The 15,660-nt window shown below is 49.4% G+C and overlaps 1 protein-coding gene across 20 annotated transcripts in view; it reads right to left on the reverse strand.

Moving 5' to 3' along the window:
* Positions 1-15,660, reverse strand: part of LOC111858807 (discs large homolog 1-like protein) — a 116,781-nt gene that overhangs the window by 61,394 nt on the left and 39,727 nt on the right. For 10 of the 20 annotated variants that reach the window (XM_023840910.2, XM_023840907.2, XM_023840906.2 and 7 more), the window contains 2 exons: positions 5,993-6,157; positions 2,385-2,492 (listed from right to left, as the gene is read on the reverse strand). In XM_023840910.2, coding sequence (XP_023696678.1) covers positions 2,385-2,492; positions 5,993-6,157 — 273 coding nt within the window. The remainder of the gene's footprint in view (positions 1-2,384; positions 2,493-5,992; positions 6,158-15,660) is intronic. The other 10 variants (XM_023840916.2, XM_023840915.2, XM_023840923.2 and 7 more) reach the window with 1 other exon arrangement.

Here is a 15,660-nt window from a genome sequence, read left to right on the forward strand (position 1 = left end):
CACGCCACAGGCAGACGTGGAGGTGGAGGGACACACGGGGATAGATTTAAGAGATTCAGCTTCTTCATACTTCGCTCGTACTGCCGCTCCGTGCTTCTCTTCCCAGCTTGATCATTACCAACGAAAAGACTCGCTTATAATGGAGTTCCGGTTTACCCACTGATGTCCTGTAAGCCGCCATGACGAACCCATTCTCCGCGCAGTGCTGCCCGGGGCAGACCGGCTGGACTGTGACTCTAACTCTGGCCGTCCACACAGACCCGATAAAAGGGACGCGACAGAAGCCGGACGGCACATGACTTTATCACAGGAAAGCTCAAACCTAAAGGCCTCGTAAATGGAAGCCAAATCAAACCCAGATACACACGCCGGATCCCGCGACGCCTCTTCCGCCTAGCTAACCCTATTTAAATCCCAGCAAGTAAAGTGTGGGTCAGCTGGCTTCCATTACCTCATGCATGCACAGCCACAGGTCTGGTGTTCCATTGCCATGGCAACACAACAGCTAATCTCAACCCAGCCCTGCCTCACCACTCTAACTCCTATTGGTTTACGCCACTTTTTTTTTTTTTGTTTAATTCCCCCATTCCTGTTCCTTCAGACAAGCAGCCTAAATGGAAAAATGAGCAGGAGCTGGCATGTTGTGAGCCTTCACCATGACAGCTGCAGACTCCCCCGATCGGATTCTCCTGCAAGCATGCGGAGGCCCCTGCAGCCCATTTTTCAGCAACTATAAAAACGGCGGGATTGTCGCCGTCCCAGGAGCACTTTGAAACGCCACACAGAGACAGCAGCCCCCCCCGCCCCCACGCCGCCTGTCTGTCACACCCCCACACCGACGCTCGGGCTTCATTTTGGTCTCTAACCGGGACTTGGAACCGCCCATCTCATCCTCGGAGGATAAAAGGGGCTTCCGAATAACACACCGCCAGATCCACACAGCGACAGGCAGGACTGTCCCTTTCAAAGGAGTGGTGAGCACCTATAGATACCAGGAGTAACCTGTCACTCAGGGTCGTACCAACTTCTCAGGTGGCGGGGGGGATGGCACATCACAACATGTACAAGCCTCCAGCCAATCACATAGGGAGTTTGCGCTTCATTCTCAGCCTCCAGCAGCATTTGACAACACCGATTTAACGCTTCACAAGCATTACATCACCTCACACCTCCACCAATGAAAATAATAAAAAAAAAGCTTTTTCTTAGCTGCTTGTCGTCTCTGGACTGCTGAGAATGGGAGAATGACTGTAAAACAAAATTCCTATCAGCACGAAATCAATAATAAAAAAAAACACACACAGAGTAATATTTACCTTCACACCGTGCCTGGTATGCAAAACCCCGCGACAGCGAGTCATCCTCAATTATTAAAACGCAGCGGTGATTCACTGTGGCTTGTTGGGTGCAGTGTGTGGGGTCTCAGTCAAATTACTTTATTTAGCACAAAAGGCCATTTCTGATCATCGGGAAGGCAGTGAAATGCGTGGAGGAACGCAAACGTGCCAATCGAGAGTCTTCCTTCAAAATTCAAAAAAGCATGAATTTAATGTGGGGGGGGGGGGGGGGTGATGCTGATGCTGAGGAGGAGAAGGGCTTCAGGAATGCTAGGTGACACAAAGGTATGACGCCCCTGACCCCTGCGCGTGAAGCTAGACTGGGGAAAGATTATCATCGATCATGGCGCTTCAGGTCAGTATATTGGCATGTGAGCCAAGCAACAGTCCTCAGCTCCAACATCTTCTCAAGGCTCTCAAAATGCCTGGAAATACAAATCCTCTGAAATTTGTTTTGGCAAGTCCTTCGGTGATTGGGTCAAGCCCGGCCTTTGCATGTCACTAACGCTGTACTCCAGGGGACTTTGAGAGCCAGAGTCCAGCCATGCACCATAACTGCAACGATGCACCTGTGCGCGTCTGCATGCCGCACAGTTGCATTCCCATCCCCTTCAACTGGCAGGGGATATTGCGATGAGCGTGTCCAACCAATCAGGAAGCAGAATGCAACGTCAGATACACCCACCTTACACAGCCTGGTCGTTTGCCAGACACTAAAACGCCACCAAGATGGCTACCTCTCAATCTCTTACAAAGTCACAGTTAAGTAAAACACGAGCTGGTTTCAATACAGCAGCTGATAGTCCACAAGCACTCATGCACAGTGGCAAGTCTGCCATCTAGTGCTTGCAAAGCGTACTACAACATACAGGAATGGGTGGGAGGGGGGTAAACACAGGCTTCGCAAAATGATGAGCGAATCTTCATCTGAAACAGATGGTGATCATTTTGTGAAAGTCTGAAGGGCACTGGGGGGGGGGGGGGGGGCGAGGGTGCTGCGACGCACAGAGGGGGCAGGCCGCTGCGTTTGGCAATCGTGGGTGTTACCTGCAAGAGCACATCGCTTTGTGAGTACAGGGTGGAGTAGGCGGAGGTCGGGATCTCCTCCACTCCTAACGCGGAAGGCCCGTCGAAGATGCACTCCAAGGACTCTACCTACAGAGGGGCACGTAACTGTACCAGTCACAGCAAAGCCAGGAGGTACAGAGAAGGGGGGGGTGAGAGAGAGAGAGACTCACGCAAACAAGCAGACGAAGGATTGAGGGGGGGGTGATCAAGGCAGAGACACACAAGCGTGCACAAGTGCGCCGAGGAAGTGAGCGGCGAGCCCAACACACCCGCCAAAGCCATTCTGCGTTATGGTGTTTACGAACTCACAGATACACCACTGGGGGGGCTCGTCGGGACCAGACGGCGCCACCGCGGACCGGAGGCATGACATCATCGACATGACACCAATGAAGGACGTATGATCCGACAGCAGCCGTTTTGCAGTGACGGAGGTAGGAGCGACGAATCGAGAGGGACGGTCGCAATAGAGAAAGTGGGACCATATATCCACAGGCATCGGGGGGATGGGAGGGGGCTGCTGGGCATGAGTGACACTGGGGACACCTGAAAGCAGGAGGCAGGCACTGCAGCACACACTCGGGGAAAGAATTTAGTGCCTTACGAGGAAAAAGTGATCAACAGACTGCATGGGTCACTGCGGTATGGGCAGAAGAACAGAGACGGGTCACAGTCACTGCAAGCACTACGAGACCTTAACATCTTGCGATGATCACACGATCACCTTATCACACGGCTCACCCTGGCATGAGCACTGGATCACTGTCACTGCAGGCACTACAACACTTTAGCATCTTGCAATGATCACACAGCTCACTGTAGCACGAGCGCTGGTTCACTGTCACTACAGGCACTATGAGACCTTAGCATCTTGCGATGATCACAAGATCGCCTAATCACATGTCTCACCACAGCATGAGCACTGGGTCACATTCACTGCAAGCTCTATGAGACTGTAGCATCTTGCGATGATCACCTGACCACATGGCTCACCGCGGTATGAGTGCTGGGTCACAGTCACTGCAGGCACGAGACCTTAGCATCTCCTGATGATCACCTGATCACACGGCTCACCACAGCACGAGCGCTAGGTCACTGTCACTGCAGGTGGTACGAGACCTTAGCATCACACAATGATCACACGATCACCTGACCACATGGTTCACCATGGCACGAATGCTGGGTCACTGTCACTGCAGGCACCATGAGACCTTAGCGACTCCTTAGAATCTCGCAATGATCACATGATCACCTGATCACATGGCTCACCACAGCACGAGCGCTGGGTCACTGTCACTGGAAACTATGAGATCGTAGCAACTCTTTAGAATCTTGCGATGATCACATGGCTCAGTGCTGTACGAGGGCCGAAACAGCAACGGGTCACTGCAGAAGCTACGAGACCTAAACGGCTTATGATGCTGTCTGACGCTCTGGTCGTACAAAATCAGCCATTTAAATGCATGTACAAAAGGACTGGTGGGCCCAGAATTAGATCGGCGCTGGTACTAGGTTGGGTGACCAGTTAAGGTCACACGTTAAGGTCAGTCTCCAGGTCTTTGCCATCAACACATGCTGTTATACATTATGGTACAAATACAGACATCTGCTATATTTATTTAAACTTACATGCCTTAAATTAATCTATGTTAGAAGAACCGATTCTGAATCCTGAGATTCAAATGATCCACCCCTCAAGGATTAATTACCATAATCCACTCTGTTCATACGAATCATTACAACACAAGATCATGATTCAGGAGCTCAATCAATCACACCACCATATGTGCACAGCCTCAGATGGGTTAAAGGGTTAAAACCACTAATTTCTCTAGTCTACAGAGCAATTTGAATGCAACAGAAACCTGCAATGACAAAATGCAGCCACTGGGTGGCGATAAACATTTAATGATGCGCAAGGATAATTTTGCTGGCCCTTTATTACTGAATGAAAAGTACTTAAATTAGTTGGGATTTCTCTCTAATTTAATTTTGAGAAATCCCAAACAATATTCTGCTCACATTCATCTATTGATTCCATGTACAGGCACCTCAATGAACAATGGAAGGATGCCAAACAGTTTTGGTAGCCTGACAGCTGCAATAAGAGTCTAGCTTGTATTGATTACATGCAGAGCACAATGGCGCAGATGAATGTTAATTAGGCTGGGAATCAGGTCCGACGGCAGCAGAGACCTGTCCGGGATGGGGAACGAGCGTTTGGGCTGGACGTGGCCAAAAGCCGGTCACAAACTAGGTGACATCAGGCACTAGAGACGTCGATTACGGTTAACGACTGGCCCCAGAGTTCGTTGCGTCTTGAGGGGCAGATATGATTCTCCCTGCTGAGGGCTTTGCGGGGATGAGAGTCACACAGGGTAGGTGACAGGAGAACGACTCTGCAGGCGAATCTGGGGAGTAGACCATCGTGCCCCAAGCTCTGCTCTGACCTAAAAACAAAAAGGGCCGCTTCTCTTCACAGCACTGAGAACTACAGCTCCAGGTCACACGCACTGCTCCATCATGACAGCAGCCTCAGATTCGGCTGAACTGCGAGGGGCCGCTCTACCTGCCTCGGGAACTCAACTGACACAGAGGGGGAATGGGTCAAAGGAAGCCTGCGACGGAGGGCGAGGCCGACGCGCTAGCAGGAAGGACTGAGGCTAACGCTAGCAGGAAGGACTGAGGCTAACGCAAACCGGAAGGACTGAGGCTAACGCTAGCAGGAAGGACTGAGGCTAACGCTAGCAGGAAGGACTGAGGCTAACGCTAACCGGAAGGACTGAGGCTAACGCTAGCAGGAAGGACTGAGGCTAACGCTAGCAGGAAGGACTGAGGCTAACGCTAGCAGGAAGGACTGAGTCTAACGCTAGGAGGAAGGACTGAGGCTAACGCTAACCGGAAGGACTGAGGCTAACGCTAGCAGGAAGGACTGAGGCTAACGCTAACCGGAATGACTGAGGCTAACGCTAGCAGGAAGGACTGAGGCTAACGCTAGCAGGAAGGACTGAGGCTCAGGCAGCACGCCCGGGGCTCCCCCGCGCTGGGGCTGAACACCGGCAAGGAAGCCGCTTGGATCGAATGGCTGGTAATGAGTCTGGACTTCATTTTCCAAGCCCAGCCAGATAGGCGACGTTATTAAGCTAACTGGGCAGGAACAGAAACTAGCAGTTATGTCTGGCTGAAGATGATGCAAGTTTTCTCCAGTTTAATGGTGACCTACTTCAGGCAGAGACGCGGAATAATTAGCATCGCCTCCTTTGAATCCGTACGGCCTCGTGGTACACTGAAAGTCACCTGGAAAGCATCTGAACTGACTGTCCCTGTCCCCTAATGGATCCTGGTGAAGGTAGGGAGGGGAAGAGGCAAACACTTTTGGCAACGGGCAGGTTGTCCTTTTTCTCTCAGCATGCTACCCAGGCCAGCAATGCGCTGCAGGGAATTCCCATCACGTGTGTGTGTGTGTGTCTGTGTGTGTGTTTACTTGTGCACACACACACGCTGGTCCTTTGCAATGCGATGCGATGGAGTAAGCAATGGCATGCACACAGCCAGGGGGGGTGGGGGGTTGGGGGGATGGTCCTTACCTTCATGGGGGAGATGTGCGAGTGGGAGACGAAGCCGTGTACATTCTCGATCTGGGAGATGTTCTTCTCAGATACCTGCACCAGTTCAGGGCCCTGGGGCTCGCCAGGGGGCGTCGGGGAGCTCTGTTCCGGGGGTGGCGTGTCTTCATCCTGGTGCCTGTATTTCTGTAGGACAGAAGCAGGATGTCAGGCTAGGGCTGGGGAGGGTGACACTGGGCGGGGGGGGGGGGGGAGGCGGTGACACCGTTTCCTCCCCTCCTCCCAGACAGACGGCGAGGGAGCGTGGGGTAACATCATCCTTACCCGATTAAGTGCCTTACACCAACACTGCGGTTTATAACTCCTGTGCGGATGCAGAACGCAGACAGACCTGCTACCTTCCTCATCCCTCACATCTATCACTCGCCCACAGAGTGCTGATTCACCTGACTGATTTCCATCTTACATGCTTCTCCTCTAACTGCAGGCCTGAATCACAGGTTTTCTGTCTCCATGTGGGTCAAAGAGCCGTGTCCCCTCTCTCTCAAGCCCCGCGGTGAGGACCCCACGCTGAATCACCGCACTCTGGGCGCGCCGGACGTACGTCACCTGGTCCCCACCAACGCCTCCGTCACGCTGTCCTTAAGGCAGCGATGAATCAGACTCTGTCCTTGCTCAGGAAGAAAAACACCGGCTCAGGAAATGTGGGGCTGAAGCAGCTACGCTCGCAAAGCCCTGCCTGCGCTACGCCAGGCGTCCCGCCCACGCCCTCCGCCAGGCGTCACTCTGCTCCCATAGATGGACGGATCAGCGAGGGGATTTTCTCCCCAAGGTTCCACCCCTGAGTCCTACAGACAACCCGCCCAAACCCCAGCTCAGGGTCGAGGACCACCATGGTATAGAGGAAGAGCGCCGACGTATCGACCCATAATCACACAAAGAGCATCTGCAGTGGAAACGGGGGCCAAAGCCACCACAGCCTCCTGAGGGCTATAGTGACAGTACGGCACGTCATCTGAGACCTACAGAGGAGGAGTGGCAGCGAGTGACAAGTGACGAGTGACGAGCGCCGTACAGGGGAGCGTCCTCACCGATGAGATCAGTGCCAGCCGTAAATGTTCAGACGGACACGGGGCTTGTGTGCGATGAGGAAGCAACTCACTAACACGTGCCCATGGCTACCAGTGGATGCCTTTTCAACCCCGTCCTCACGGACCCCCAGCCGGTCCACATTTTTGCTTCCTCCCAGCCGCCAGTCAATCAAAAACAGGTCCGCTGGAAGCTGGGAGGGAGCAAAACCACGGTCCGGCAGGGGGTCCCCCGAGGGCCGGGTCGAGAAACACTGCCATAGATCACCAGGCTACTGGGATCCCGCGTATCTGCTTTAGCCCTGGATCCCGCTGTGAATTATTCAGTTGTGAACCTTTCGTCGAAATGTGCATCCTTTCTAAACGCTCGTGATGAATGAGCAATTAGCTGTGAGGCGAATAGATAAATCACATATACATGCGTTGTTTTCATGTCGGCATGTGTAACTATTGACATTACCACGCTGCTTAACTTCCAGGAACATTCAATGTTTGCTTTTGATATTTTTATCTCTCTAATGCTTTAAAGAAGAGCTGCACCCATGTAAGACCTAAACAGCACCGTTTAGCCATCCAGCAGGTGAGAACCACAAGTGTTTGCCAGCGTATCGCCACCATCCTCCTGCAGGCAGGCGACCGCGGGCATGACGGAGACAAACGAGCCCAGCACTGCCCCTCTTTCCGCGGACGATGCTTAACCGCCAGTGGGACATTAAAACGGCAGCCGCGACCTCCATCGAGACCCCACACGTGCAAAAAGTACAGCCTACTTTTTGATTGCCAAAGATCCTCATTAAAATTCAATTAATTACTAAGCCTTTTAACATGTGGTGCAAGCCGGCCAATGTGTCCCCCATGGCAGGCAGGAGCAGACCTCAAACTCGCTTCTTCTGAATACTTTTCAATGTCTTTGTTAGGACGAAACAAACGTGGTGGGACAAAAATATTAGTAATGAATCTCTTCGGAACTGAAATGTGAGGCACATGTGAGGCAGATTTTAGCACGACAATCCACCAGGGCCTTACTCAGGAAGGTGATGTCTCCATCTCTGTCATATCTACCCAGCAGGACCTAGTAGACTTATAACCTTCATGGTGTTAGGACGGTGATCAGCATGGGACCGAATTCCGGCCAAGAGAAGCCAGCAGTCGGTGAGATTACAGTGCGCTGCTGGGCTCAGCGCGGTTTAACCGATGGGAAATAATAGAGCGGTTGTGTGTCTTGACCCCACACATAAGCGGGTTCTGGAACCTTGGTTCTCACAGACACCACACTCTGTTTCACACCGCAATCATCTCCAAGAATGGGTCTAGTGGGAAGAAGGGAAGTGAAAAGCCCAATCGGTCGATCCCGGCACAGCAGGGTATGTCGCCTGCTGCTGACCTACGGACCCGTATAATCCTCTAATAATACTGGCCAGGGAGCGATGTCGCCTTTCTGTAGCCCTGGCGGTGCCTCAGAAACCCTTCCATTTTTATAACTTACATCAGATTCCAGCAAAGCATTCCCAACCAGCTGGGGCCAGCTGTACGTGGTTTACACAGGGAAGTGCTCACAGTGCATAATTTTAAGACTGTGAAAAGTACTTGGGGTTCTGCACACAGTAATTCGATACAGACGTTCATCTCTCTCAAGCTAGCGATGTTCTCGCTCCGGCACCGGGGGGCGACAGAGGGAGGGGCCCGGCAGTCCGCGGGGATTATCCTCCGCCACAGACCAGTAGCTCCCGTCTGTCCTGCTCTCTGCAGCTTAACCGCCCAAATGCTTCACTTACATAACACTGAGGGGGGGTGTCCATTGATGTCTACCTTAATGACCTGTATCACATGATCTATGTAGGCTTGTCTGTGACCCGTTTATAGTCCAATTAATGGTGCTTTTTCGCAGGACCCTCACAACCGCTGCATCCGCACTGGGGCTCAGTCCGTCCCTCAGCATCACTGCAGTACATTTTGTCCCTCCGCCTTCACCCGGGGGGGGGACAGTCTGTTCCTCCATCCCGGTCACCCGGGCCTACCTGATACTGATCTTAAACTTTCCTAAAATGACGGGGCGAACGTCAGCGTCAGCATTCTCCATCACTCACGTGATGCACTTTAAGTACGTCCCAGTTTGAATCACTGCTCACGTGTGTGTGAAATTCTCTCCACAAAGACCAACCCAGCTGGAGGGGGGGAAATGGAGGCCATGTCCAGTGAGATATGTTTTGGGTGGGGGTGGGGGTTTCTAACAACCCTTAGAGGAAAGCAAGGGATCAGGCTCGTCAATAGTGGGAAGCCTGCATGACGGCCGAACTTACTGACAGCCATGACCTTGAGTGACCTTAGGCCTGACCTCACAGAGTGGCACTACAAGGCCAAGGTACTGGAACCTGAAGGGTCAAGCTTGATGAGTCAGGCTGATAAGAACACAAGCATTTTATACTGAGCAAGAGCAGAAATAAGCAACTCATTCATAATGCTTTTCATTATAAATACATTTCAGGAATACACCCTTAAAACAGAATCTAAAATTCTCAAAATCTCAGATGCAAAATGAACATGTTCGGTATTAGACCAAAAATAAAACTTCAATTAACAACTTCTCTTCCTGAAAATGTCATAAATATTCTGGAGAATTAAATGCTGTGATCTGGGTCTCTCCCCCCCCCCCATTACAAACAATGTAAAGATTTATTATTTTAATAACCAGAAAACATATAGCAGGAAACAAATACCAAGACAAAGCAAGCCTGAAATGATGACTGTAATGTAATCATGATAAAATTCCATACAAGTCAATCCTCAAAAAAAGTGCCTGAAAAATAATTAGCTTGAGATATACAGTGTTGTCACGCCAATTTACATCCACAGGCACCAAGAGTTGACAAAACCTAGACTGTCGGAGGACATTTTTCCCCATAATCATCAAAAGTAAGTAACTGAGCTAATCCAAATGAGGAAGAATCAGGGTGTCACCACCTTTGAGAAATCTGCCGTGACCATTTCTGTCTGCACTTCTACACAGGAGTATCACAGTGTATTAACTATAGTAACATGGGGTTACCAGTCAGGCAGTTGTGACAGATACTCAACACATGTACTGTATGCATGTAAGTAAAGGTTTCAAACGACAGGATGAAAAATTCACAGCTGCGCATACTCGTCCGAAAAACCAATGGGCTATTTACAGGGGAAAACATAGAACATAGTGACAGGAACTACACCACCGAAACTGTGACAGAGAGCATAATAATGATCAATGACTGACATCAGCTGCGTCCCAATCAGGCCAAACAGAATGACCGCGATTCTCACGTTATGGGGGAATAATGGTTAGGGAAGCGCACTCGTAATCGAAATATTGCTGGTTCGAATCCCCGACCAGCGAGGCACCACTGAGGTACCCTGAGCAAGGTACCGCCCCCAAGCACTGCTCCCCGGATGCTGAATTAGCTGCCCCCTGCTGTGTCACATTGTCACATTTGGTTTAAATGCAGAGGACACATTTCGCTGTTGTGCACTATGTGCCATGGTGTGTCAACAATGACAATTAATCACTATCACTCACTCTTATGATACAGCACTGGCGATTAGCCTCACTTCGGACCCTAACCCCCCTGCCCTACCAAACATCTTCAGATGCTGTTTTCTGGCTACTGTGGGAAAGGGTGTCTTACACAGAATAGTCACAGCCACACGAGAGCAGTTTTCTTAACACCCGAAGATTCATTTTATTTCGTTTTGCCTTCATCATTTTCCAGCAAAAGTACTGCGACGCCTAAGGAAATCGCCTCTACACTGAGGCTTTATTAACAGCAGTTCTTGCATATCTTCAGCCGAAACCCTCTAATTAAAAAAAAAACAAAACAAAAAAATAAATAAATAAACATTTTATGGGGAATAAGAATCCACCACCTGATAATTACATAAATACAACAACACTCATCACAGCAGCGTTAAGCGATACAAGTGAAGTTTTCACAACGCAGAGGTGAGAACCTGCAGAGCGGAGAAGAGCCACATGTTCAGCAGAACAGGCCTCGCAGAAGTCTGAGGCAAGAGTGCTGGAGGCAGGCCTAGGCCTGAACCATTACTGTGGGGGGTGGGGGGGGGGGGACCGGCTGTATTGAGCCCGGAAGAACACACATCCACCCTAAACAGTATCTAAAGCCACTCAGATTTAACCCATAAAACAAAAAACTGAATATAATTACCCCCAATGGAGAAATTTAGGCTAATGAACTTGAGCCGATATCGATAACACGCCCATACCCCCCCCCCCCCCCCACCCTACGCATGCACCCACCCACAGGGACAACAAAAGCTTGGGGTAGCCTCAGTCTACCGTTTACCACCACGAACCAAGACAAGCACATGGGCCAAACGTGCCTGGGTCAGCTGTCTGGGCCATGTGACTTTATTATCCCTGTATTGCGCGTCTTGACTGACTTCCACAACAATCACTACATTAGCACACATGTAGAAGATGAGTAATAATCCATTCGGTCTCGCATTCCACAGGACATCATCAGCGACGTCATCGCTGGTGGGCGATCACACGCGTCTACTGGAATGTCGGCTGAAAGGGGCTGGTGAGGAACACGGCACAGGACAGGCTGGTTCCATTTACACTTATTTCACAGACACTTCTGCCAAAAAGCATCCAGTTGTTCAACTAAGGAAAGCTTGGGGTCAGGGAGCATCTAGGGGTTATCCCTAGAGCAGTGTTTCTCAACCCAGTCCTCAGCGAACCCCAGCCAGTCCACGTTTTTGCTTCCTCTCAGCTCCCAGCGCACCTGTACCAGCTATTCGGTGTTCCTGATTGGCTGGGAGCTGGGAGGGAGCAAAAACGTGGACTGGCTGGGGTTCGCTGAGGACTGGGTTGAGAAACACTGCCCTAGAGCATTTCAAGGGATTTAGGGCCTTGCTGAAGGGTCCAAATGAAGACGTTACTATTCTGCCTGCCATGAGATTTGAACCCACAACCTCCCGGAAACGGGTAGATATTCCTAACCTGCTGGGCTACACACCCACCCCAGCAACCTGCTTGCTGGTCTCACCCAGGAAAAGCGAGCAGCCTCCAAAACGAGAGCTTCCATGTGGAGAACAGCAGCTTACCAGCGAAGCAGAGAGTGGAACGGAGAGCCCCAAACAGGCAGCCAGGGGCAACCTGAACCCACTAGGGTGCACGTCCTGGGGACCCATCTATTGGCAGCTCAGCTACGTCCCAATCCATTAAAGCAGGGTTCCCGCTGCCGCTCGTCACTGACGAAAACGGAACCCATGGTGACAAAGAAAAACGGCATCAAGTCACTCTGGCGAATTCAATTTTCAAATGACGAATTTTGAATATTTGAAAAGTCGAATTTCATTTTTTCCCAATTTTCAACCGTAGCACCCATAGCGCCTAATCAAAACTTTCCCGGCGCCCCGGACACACGATCGTCGATCATCCATGTCAAATGAGCATGGGCCGTTCTAAAAGTACCAAATGTTATCGATCGGTGTGGGGACATTCTAAAACGCTTAATGTGAAAACGCTTAATGTGGTTTAATGTACCAAAATAGCGACCAATAATCACCAAATTTCGCACACACACATCTGGCCATAAATGGTCATTGACGCCCATTATAAGGAAAAGGCTTAATGTAAAATAAAGTCCATATTCCTTGTATTTCGGTTTAGATTTTTTGTCAGGTGAAAGTGTTTATGACCAGATATATGTGTGAGAAATATAGTGATTTTTGGTGGCTGTCTTGGTACTTTAAGTTACATTAAGCCTTTTCCTTATAATGGGCGTCAATGGAGGGGAAAACGCTTAACGGAAGTCCATATTCCTTGTATTTCAGTTTTGATTTTTTGTCAGGTGAAAGTCTTTATGACCAGATGTGTGTGTGTGTGAAATTTGGTGATTATTGGTCGCTATTTTGGTACATTAAACCACATTAAGCGTTTTAGAATGTCCCTCTTAGAGATACTATGAAACACCGGGAAAGTATTAGCTTACCTTATATATATAGTAATTAGAATATTATTTCCGAAATGCGTAATATACATCATGTTTTCAGCACGCCAGCACGCAATTTTTTACACAGTATTCACGATTCTCCCAACCTTATCAAGTAGACTCGTGACTCGCCCATGCCGTTAGTTGACCAATCACAGTGTGATTGTCAGAAGAGATGTATATTCAGTGAGTTTAATGATTAATTTATTAAGAAGCGGCGAGAGAGTGACTAAAAAAAACGGATGCTGAAAAAAAGTGAAGAATTTGATTAGTAGAAGCAAAAATACAAAGAAAAGTGAAGAATTGAAATCAAACTCCAGGGGATTTAACCCTGTTAAAGCCCATGCACTAGACATGTGAGGAATCAGCTTAAGTCCCAAAAGAGACCTTTCTGTTGAACCTACAAAAAAGCTACTTAATCTGAATGCTGCTCATAGATGCTGACCAGAACAACCAACAAAACCACCACTGTACATACAAATACACATACATAAGACTAACAATTACCCCCAAATGATCCTCCTGTCCATTCAGGGACACATAGCCCAGCGATCTGTTGAGCCTCTTTAATTCATACTGAAAAAGAACAAGAATCCGCTTGAGCCAAGCCAGCCTTCCTATTTGCTGGAGACGTGGTTTTGGCGAGATGCAGAAGCCTTTCCGCCCCCTCTGCCGCGCGCAGGGATCCGAGGCCGGCGTGGCGGTCCGCCATGCCGCAGACGGCGGGTGCCCATCGCAGCGGCTGGACTCGGCCGTCAATCACCCGCGAGTCACCGGAGCCTCTGGCGTAGGAGGCGCAACGCAACTGTTTTATTAATGTCCTTCAGACGTCGCTGGACCACGCGGGAAGAGGAAGAGGAGGACCGTGGGCGTGGAGCGTATGTACCGCCGCAGACAAGGTCTCTGTTCAGAACCAGGCGAGCTACAGCACTACTGGGTTTCATGACATGATGAGGCAGACTGATACAGCACCATGCTGGGTATCCGGTATCTCCTACAGCAATATCTCTCAACCTGGTCCTCAAAGACCCCCAGACAGTCTACGTGTTCGGGAGGGAATGAAAACTTGGGTGAGCTGGCAGGGAGCTGGGATAGACCGTCTGGCGGTCCCACAGGACCGGGCAGAGAAGCACTGTCTTGCAGCAAAAGGTTCAGTGTACAGCCTTACATTTTCGGATTAGATTTAAATCCGTTCTCATTGCATAACGCCAAACCGTGCGGAGTAAAAGCCATGCAAATTTACCATGACAGCGACATATCTTAAGGAGCACAGTGGCCTGCAGCAGAGTATCGACCACCAACAGGTCACACTTCTAACTGCCTCCCGGTCAAAGAGGCCCAGGGGCACCAAGATGAAATGTGAGAGAGGTAGGCAGTAATTTCTCAAAAGCGATTTTTATTGGTCAAACCAGGGTGACAGGATACTAATCTGTTTCTTAAGATGTACCTTAGCCAGATACTTATGTCCATCGCAACCCAACAAGTATGGCTTGATGTACGCAGGAGAGTTTAAACATCTGACGAAGAGCTTGATTTCTTTTGATAAAAGCACTGAATACTGTAGACATTTAATTACATCAAATTTAATTAATGACAATCATCTTACAACCCATGGTCTCCACAGATTGGAGCAATCCGAAGTAATTAACTCCATGTGAGCGTGTTCTTCTACCCTACCAGCAACGTACAAATTCTTGTTGGGGACCATTAGTGAGGTGTAACACAAGTATGGCCATGTCTGATTATCAGTGTGTTGTGCAGTCAGAATGTAATCCACACCCAAGTCCCTGCTCTGATTTCTCCCAGCCGCAAATCCCCAGAGCTAAACTGGATGATATATTGTCCAAGAAAAAATAGCGATAAACGATATTACTGTCATTTTAAGAACATTTTATGCCACTGCTATAACGATGATAATTGCATAACACAAATACACACTTTCAAAAAAAAAAAAAACTTTTTCTCTTAAAATTCAGACAATGTAATTGGAATGTCAAAAAAATCATAAATAAATAAAACATAAAACCACACAATTTTTCTGAGGTATGTATCTGGGCAATGATGTGTCACACTCCTGGGGACATGGTTGAATGGCGGGAGTTTCGAGAGCATTGGATCCCGACGAAGAGTCCAGGCAACAGTGATGTAATATATGGTGAAGCTCATGTATAGGGTCATATTTCAGCTTGACCACATATCTGTAGTAGAAAAGTAAAATTCATATCTCCCACAGAATGTCCTCTCATTTTTTTGTACAATTTTGGAATGGCAGTTTTTCAGCATATTTTTAAATGCTGGTTGTCTGACGGTGGTTAACGGCTGCATTTCTATGGCTATATAGCGACTTACGGCATCGGTGAGCATGTGCCATTTGGTGCGGCCTCGTTTACGTTTGCACTGTCAGGCAAAGGCATCCGTAACAGACAGCTGTCGCGATAGCCCCTCTCAAGCTCCGACTGCAGTTTTCGTTCCCAGCTCGGAAAACTGAATGGGACGGTTACGTTTCAGATGAGTTTTTAGGTTAGTTGCATTGCCACTTTTCGGTGACATAGCGACTCGTTCGCCTTAATGGGCTCTCCTTCTCCCGTTCGGCTTAAAGCCAAACTCTTCC

The sequence above is a fragment of the Paramormyrops kingsleyae genome, chromosome 21 (genome assembly GCF_048594095.1).
Source record: "Paramormyrops kingsleyae isolate MSU_618 chromosome 21, PKINGS_0.4, whole genome shotgun sequence".
Taxonomy (NCBI): domain Eukaryota; kingdom Metazoa; phylum Chordata; class Actinopteri; order Osteoglossiformes; family Mormyridae; genus Paramormyrops; species Paramormyrops kingsleyae.